Consider the following 8592-nt stretch of genomic DNA (forward strand, 5'->3'; position numbering starts at 1 on the left):
GGGGAGGGTGGCTGAGCTGATGGTTTAAATAAAAATCAATTAGACGCTGCCACGTGACACAATTAAATTTAATAAGGGTATTTGGTGACATTTTTGTGAAACTTATAAGTACATGGTAAATTTAAAATTTTGATTGATATATATGATGGCTCAAAGTGAAAATTTTCTGTAAAAAAGAAAGTAAAAAAAAAAAGTGAAAATTCCAAGGTATTTCATTAAAAAAAAAAGAAATTTGACATTTGCTAACACTTAAATGACCATTTTTAACATTTGCTATCTGTTTAATTTTTTATTTTATCTTACTACCACCCAAATCCCAAAATTATAGATATCTCTATCTGTTGCCTTATACCGTTACTATTTCCGTTAGTGGGGTCCAACCACCTCACTGCCACCTTACAACCACCCCTCCATCCCCACCCACCTCACTGCCACCTTTCAGCCACCGCTCTATCTTCAGCCACCCTCACTGCCATCGTCCAACCTCCCTTTCCCCCATCAACGCTACCCCGAAACCTCACTGCCACCCCCTCCCCGTGCCAGCGCCCAAACAATCCCCCGACGTCGACGACCCCACCCGACTCCCTTTCCCTTATCAACGCAGCCCTGAAACCACCCTAAGCGGGTAAAAATGAAACACTAAAACCCGTTTAGGGTGGTTTTAATGAAACACCCACCCCGACACCACCCATTCCCCCAATCGGAAACGGCCCCCCTCCCCTTCCCCCACTTAAAAATTGGCACCCCTACCCTAAACCCATTCCCCAAAACCACCCTAAACGAGTTTTAGGGTTTCGTTTTCACCCGTTCAGGGTTGTTTCGGGCAGCGTGGACGGGAGAAATGGAGGAGGTGAAGTTTGCCGGCGTCAGGGGAACGTTTGGGCGCTGGCACGGGGAGGGGAGAGGGTGGATGACGGGGAGGGGGAGGTGACTGGGAATTTTTATTTTTATTTTTTAACTTTTTTTTTATTAATAAATTAAATTATTATTTAATGAAATAATGGGCCAACTTAATGAAATCCTATCGGATTCTTTTAAGTGGTAGCAATAACTATAATTTTTGCATTTGGATGGGAGTAAGATAAAATAAAAAATTAAATAGGTAACAAATGTCAAACATGATCATTTAAGAGGTAGCAAATGTCAAAATATCCCAACAGAAAACGAAAATTTAAAAAGTAGAGATTCGTCTCCAAACCACACCTGATTACCTTAACCCATTGATCCAAATTGTCATCCGGCATAAGTCCCGTCAGAAGCAACTGCCCATCATCGACGCTCACCGCCGCAACGCCGCAACGCCACCTCAATCTTCATCAGATGGAGAAAATGAACGACCTCAGCAACTTTCTTCCGCCACGAATCTCAACTCTCCCAGACTTTCTGATATTAGAAGAAATTCTGCCAAGACTCCCGGTAAAATCCCTAATTCGCTTCAAATCTGTTTCAAAATCCTGGCTTTCTTCAATTTCTTCCCCTAAATTTGCAAAATTCCACCTCAAATTCTCCTCTTCTCATCCCCAATTCCTCATACTTACTGAAAACAATCGTGAATGGAAGAACGAATTCTTCTTGTTAGATTACAATGAAAATAATTGCAATGTGAATGAATTTGTCCAATTGGAATTTGATAATGGGTGTGATGACCCGATTACATTTATGGATTTAGTGGGTTCTTGTCATGGTTTGGTGTGTTTTTATGTGCGGAAAGACCCTAAATTCTTTTTTGTTTGGAATCCTGCTACTCGTGGTTCTCGTAAAATCATGATTCCTGTAGGTCACGATAAGGCTATGCATTATGGATGTGAGTTTTATTATGATCCATTACATGATGATTACAAGATTTTCGGCTCGTTTTCGTCTCCTGGAGATTTCTATGTTCATTTTCATGTGTTTTCTTTGAGTTCTGGGACATGGAAAAGAATTAGTAATTTGGATAAGCATTTCCAATTGATTGTGCTTGGGAACACACTTTTAGTCGATGATACTATATACTTTTGCTCTTTTATAAACAATCATATTGTTGGGTTTGATTTGGTTCATGAGGAAATAAAGGAATTGCCATCAATGAATTGGCTGAGTCGGTATTATAGGGTGCGTTTATTGCGCTTGAGAGGTTGCTTGTCGTTGCTTTGTTACACCTCGGATGATCTTCTTGATGTTTGGATATTGAACAATCCTAGTGACTGGAATTCTTGGCAGAAATTGTTCTCTTTCAATTGTGTAAATGTTATGTATCACGGTTTCTCTGAGACGGGCAAGTGTTTGGTACACCATGGGGGACAGCTCAAGGTTGTCGATCCAAGTTGTGAAACGCTACAGTTTTCTCGAGAAGGTATTAATCTTAATGACGACTGCATAGTTCAATCAAAGGATTATATTGAGAGTCTGGTTTCGCCTTTCTGAGAGTCAACTGCTCAACTCAGTCAAGCTTGATGAGGATAAAGAAAATGAGGGAGTGAGGAATCTGAGTATGATGGGATTGATGGCTGTATGCGTTCATTCTGGTATTTACTCAACCTATTTATTATTAGTTGGACAATATGACTCTTGTTAGTATTGAACTTTTATAAAATAAAATAAAATTTACTATATGAAGAAGGAGCCTGACCATGCCTTAACCCTCATGGTTTTTTTGGACTGGTATTTGCGAGTCAGACACTTTGAAAGTGAGGGGGAAGGGTAAAGGATCCCCACCCCTAAAGTGTCTCTAATGGGGATTGAACCCCCAACCTCAAGGTTGGAAGGTTCAATCTTTCCCATTAGACCAAGCTTAGCTTGGTTTTTAGGTTATGCGTAGTAGCTTTTGTAATGCATCTATATTTTGTTCCAAGATTCAGTAATATTTGTATTTGTGTTATGATAACTTTTTGGCATTTGTAGAATGTTTGGAGACATTCTCTGTTTTTTTTACTCTTATGAGAGTTACCAAGCTAGAAGCTACTAAATTACTGTCTTGGAGTTAGCTTGTAAAGTTGCTTATGACTTCCTCTTTATATGATTTAGGTTGGTCATAGGCAAAAACTTGGCATATCATGACGTGAAAAGTTATATAGTCTCCAATAGATGTTTTCATGTGGCAAGCTTTTGCAAATATTAAGTTGCATCCCTAATCTCTAGTCAATGGTAGGACTCTTGGGTGTCTTGAGCCGAAATTTTTATGTTGAACTCTCTAAAATTGATGGTTTTAGTTTTCCGTGAGTTCATTAATTTGCACATGTACATGGACTGTTCCATTTGATATCTTCTAGCTTCAGTAGTTGCATGAGAAGATCAGTGTCTTAACAATTTATAGCATAATACTATATGACGACCAGCCCCCTGCAAGGATGTACATTTTCAATTGGTAATAACCACTTTCAATTGGTAATAATTACTCATATTTAGCATGGTTGAACAGCTTGTTCATTGAAGCTAAGTATATGGTGGCATTTCCTTCCATTTTTTTTTATTAGAATCTTAATAGAGACTACCAGTATTAGTTTTGTAGTTTTCTCTCAGGAGTTTATATGGCCTAACTGCCTGTTTTCTCATTGTTAAGCCAGCTCTTTGTTATAGATCCTTTGTGAAATTACATGCAAAAACATGTGATTCATAGCGTCTAAGTCCCCTACTCCTCTGACATATGTAACAAACTAATTAGGTCTGTATCATTCATCCATATAAGTAACCTTTGCTTTGTAGAAAGCTTATTGTATAAGGCTAACTACAAGTGAAGCACTCCGCGAGTAACACATGTTTGAACTTCCAATACCACCACCCCTTTTGGCAGCTCTAGCAGCAATATTCTCCCACATTTCCTGATGAAACTTAGTAAATTATTCTAGAAGTCCTATGCATATTGAGCAGCAGTTTGAGTCAAGTTCTCTACTTTTCCGGAAACAATTCAGTCATCCATCAGCTCATTAATTTGAACTCGTCTGTTAACCATTTGATACAATTTCTTCCATCTTTATCACACAATGACTTCTTTGAGAATTAACAATTAGTCCTTTTTGCTGCTATTAGACAACTGACAAACACTTGCTAGGATCAGTATTTTTAGATGATATGAACCCCTCATATTCGATGTTGGTGAAGCGAAGTAACTCTCAAGTGACATACTGACTTTCACTACAAATTTTCTCAAAGTTTTACCTGAGAGGACAGACTATGCTAGTTTCTTGGACCTAGACTTTGCTGATATTTTTTTCTGAATTTCTGGGATGGCCTTCCTGTTCTGTTTTTAACCAGCAATATGTTTAAAATTCTCTGTGAATGTTCACAAGCTGATCCATAATGTCAAACTGAACACTTTGTTTTTCCTCCTGTTACCCCTCACCCTGCCCCCCTCCCCCTCCCCAAGCGAATTTGTATCAATGTGCTTGTCTGGTACTCCACAAAATACATCTTAGCAAAAGCTGGTTTATGAAGTTCCAAGTGTTCCTTATGTAACCTTGATTTATGCGGTCTAATGCTTGCATTTTTGTGGAGGCCAGAAAGGGGTCTGGTCACACTTTAAGAAATTATAAGATGTACTAAGATAGCAGAAACTCATGAGCAAATTGTAGCTGGAAAAAAGTACCTGTACAAACTCTGATAATAGATTTTGGCACAAACTCTGCATATATGTAACATCGAAAAGAAAAGTGAGGCAAAGGTAGATACCAACCAGAAATTACTAGTTACACTAAAAAGGCAGTTTACTAATAGAATGAGGAAGATTAGTGCACAGCACACAGGAGAGCTTAAAGATATATAATGTTCAGAGACTTCAGAGATTTAACCTCAGCTTCTGATCTCCCTTGTTTGGGTACTAGGTGCAACGATTTTTTACTGTTATGGCTTGAAGTTAGGGATGCCCTCAAGGTGCACAACACTGCAACATACAGGAGAGCTTAAAGATTTTTAATGTTCGCAGACCCCTGATCTCCCTTGTTTGGCTACTAAGTGCAACGGTTTTTTACTGTTACGGCTTGAAGTTTGGGATGCCCTTAAGGTGCAGGTCTGCTAATGCTGAAAGTGTAAGATTGATGGGTGTGTTAAAAGATTAATTATGACTTATTTGAAGATTAGTGAGGTGGATTATGGCTGTATTCTATTAACCTAATTTTCATTTATCTAAACATATTTTAGTTGTAATTTGAACTTGGGGTTCCTTTATCAGAACTTAATTTTCGTGAACTAAGGTGAAAACAAAAGGGTCTAAATGACTATTTTAATTGCCAAAAAAAAAAAAAAAAAAGCTAAAATGTATAAAGTTTAATAATTTTGATACAAATAATTTTTGTTAACTAGTAATTCTGAACAATAAATATACTCATGTGCTTTTAGCTACTTTACATACTCGAATAACACACATAGTACAAATCAGCAAAGTTGAGTATATAAACGTAAAGGAAATCACACTAACAAGATACATCCTAGCAATATCAAAACTTACCTAGAAACTTCCTTAGTTCATCATACAAATCAACAATTTCACAACTAAAGGCTTGTTGGCTCTGTTTTTGTTTTCAGTTTTCATTTTAATTTTAATTTTTTTTTTAAAAAAAAAACCAAAAACAGGAAATAAAAAAAAGGTGTTTTTATTTTTCAGTTGTCAGTTTTCAAAATTATCTTGATTTTAATAAGTTTGACTAATTTTCAATTCATTATATGACATATATCTTATGATTTGGAAAAGCAAAAAAATCAAAAAATAGAAAACTATAGCGATGCTAAATGAACCCTAAACTATTTGATTTATTATTTAGATTATGCATTGAACGGGTTTTCCCACTCAACTGCCTTGTCAAAGGGGACTAACACGGGAGCTAATCGTGCTAGTATAAAAAATTGGCCACTCATAAAACGACTGACTTCCTTGCGCATAGTAAAAGGAAAGTATAACGTCCTGTATCCATGTAGGGAATTTTTCAAACTCAATCTTTGAGCTCCAGTGTGGTTCATGCTTTTAGGCATGGCGGGCTCCAAGGGAAGGAAGCTAGAGATAAAAGAGTCACCAACAAGTTTTAGGAACTTGTAAACCGTTCACGGGTGTGAAGATTACTCCCCATTCACAATCACGGAAATTGCTAACTCCATAGTGGTCCGGAACCATGACTGGATGTTCGGGGATGATAGTACAAATCTAACCTAAAAGAGATTAACCCGCCCTAAATCGGCTTCTATTTAATTCTTACAATATTCATGCGCGCTTTTCGATCAACATACATGCATCAAATTATTCCTAAGCATATTTAATCTACGTTGGTTGATTATTTAATGCACAATCAAATCTATAATCGGTGATCACTAGAATTAAAATCATATATATTCGTTGGGTTTCGTAGCGTCCAACGCTACGCGGAAGAGAAACCCGCCCAAGACCCGCCCACTAATTAAAGCAACTAAACATGCAATCACATAATTAATAACATAAGAGAGAGAAGGAGAAAAGACATTCTTACACTCGATGCGTGCTTCACTCGATTCACGAGCTCTTACTTCAAAGCTTGAGCCACGCAAGTGCGTAGGCCTCCGACGGCTCGCACCCTCGACCCGACCCGAACGTTGTTAATCCCGAAGGTTAGTCGGGACTTGACCAAACAAAACTAGAGTATTACGAACTTAAAGGTTTTTTCACTAATGATGTGTGCCTTATTGAGTTCAACTCAAGTGGTTTTTCCCAAACCCAAAAATTGAGTATTTATAAGGAAGGGAGCCTTGATCTCCCTTCTTCCATCAATGTGGGAGATTTGCATTTTTTTTTTTTCAATTTTATTTAATCAAAAATAAAATAAAAATGCAAGGAATCAACAAGCTCAAAGTGTCACACGGAGGGAGAGAGTTGGTAAGGACCACCAAAGGGTGGGATCAAATCACCTTGCTCCCCAAGCCAAAACACCAACCCTTTGGTATCCTCCCTTGACCGGCTGACCATGCCACATGGCTGGTTAGCAGCCTGCCTTGGCTGCCAAGGCTGCCAACTGGCGCCTAGCACCAAGGCTGGGCAGCCCAGCCAGCCAGCACGCAGCACATGTGCAGCCAGCCAGCGCATGCGATGCTGCTGCTTGGTACGTGCTACTGCTTGGTGCTGCTACGCTAGCAAGCACGCATGCACAGCCAAGCACGCATAGTATGCTACTGCGATGCCTGTTGCTTGGTGCTGCTCACTAGCAAGCACGCATGCACAGCCCATAGCACAAGCACGCATAGTGTGCAGCTGTGCGAGTGCTATGCGTTGCATGCTTGCGGCTGGGTGGGTGGCCCAGCACACTAGCACGCTAGCATGCTTGCGGCCTCGTGCACCAGCCTTGCTAGCATACTGTGCCTAGCACGCAATGCATGCTAGGCTTGCGGTGCGCATGCTTGTCTCTTGTTTGATTTCTCGTCTCGTCGACTTCTAAACTCGACTCGACTTGCGACACTCGGTTTCGACGCTCTAAGCTCGACATCCAACGTCTTTGTTCGTAATACTCTAATGACTCATCTAATCCTTCGGATTGATTCATCATCTCGGATCGGTAATTCGATTGCGGTGCGACTAGAAGGGTTAAGTCAAGATTAAGCCGTAATATTAATTATGCATTAATATTACTGATCGGAAGCGGCCTCCACCTAGGCATTATGATCATTTGACCTTACTGAAGAATTAGCTTTCTAATAATTTCGAACCCTTTATCAGAATAATACACTTGTTGGAAGGACTCCATTCTTTTCAATCTCCCACTTGTCCTTCCGGACAAGTGTGCAATTAGTGTATAACCCTTTTCCTATGCCGCTTAATGTCTCTTGATGAACTATAAGGTAAGATTCTTCGTCATCCTTATTACGTCCAAAAGTGTTTTCTCGATTTCCGAGTTTGACTGTCAGATGATTTCTAAAATCCATCTGAGCACGACCATGCATTTTCACAGTCTCGCTCTTCGAGAGGCCTTGTAAACAACAAAGACATATTCCCTATTGTTAATAGGGGGACATTCCCAGTCTTACATTGTTAGCTTCCCTTACTAAGAGGACCTAGTCGCCCGAGTGTTGCCGTTATAATCCCCATTTACGGCAGACATTTGACAACATCAAAACGGACTAGTACTCAAACAAGAGAACTTACAATACTCATGGTCGAGGAAAAAGGTTCCGATAGCTATAATGAGAATGTACTTGTGACGGATTTTAAATCTCTTAAAGTACTCTCATAGGCCGATCTGGTACAGTTCCAAACTAGTACCTGTGCAAATGATTTATGACAATCATGTCCTCGAAGCACAAGAAACGGTGCTATAAATCATACTACTCACTAATCTCAAGTGGTCATTAATCGTCCATCGTTTAAATGACCTTGATTAGGGATAATCGTTCACTTAATAGGTGTTTCTTTATCCAAGACGTGGTCTTAATACCCTGTTTTGAATATTCTCAGAAATCGAATGGACTCATTATTTAATTCTAAACCACAATTAACTAGAAATGGAGTAATAATAAATTTGCGGAAAATTTAATTGCTCCAAAACCGAATGGTTCAACATAGTGTTTTACATTAAGATATCAGGTTTAATTAAAACACATATACAGAGAAATCAAAGCCAATCTCCAACATGCTTGATTCCCATTGCCTCAACGTGCTTGTTG

At 39.1% G+C, this 8592-nt stretch overlaps 1 protein-coding gene across 1 annotated transcript; it reads left to right on the plus strand.

The window, feature by feature from the left end:
* The first annotated feature begins 822 nt into the window (after positions 1 to 822).
* Positions 823 to 5474, plus strand: LOC110739756 (F-box/kelch-repeat protein At3g23880-like). The gene is made up of 2 exons (XM_021920232.1): positions 823 to 2507; positions 4800 to 5474. Exon 1 carries the CDS (start codon positions 1321 to 1323, stop codon positions 2404 to 2406), a length of 1086 nt encoding a protein of 361 aa, XP_021775924.1. The 5' UTR covers positions 823 to 1320; the 3' UTR covers positions 2407 to 2507; positions 4800 to 5474.
* The last annotated feature ends 3118 nt before the right edge of the window (positions 5475 to 8592 follow it).

Source organism: Chenopodium quinoa, unplaced genomic scaffold (assembly GCF_001683475.1).
Source record: "Chenopodium quinoa cultivar QQ74 unplaced genomic scaffold, ASM168347v1, whole genome shotgun sequence".
NCBI classification, from domain to species: Eukaryota; Viridiplantae; Streptophyta; class Magnoliopsida; order Caryophyllales; family Amaranthaceae; genus Chenopodium; species Chenopodium quinoa.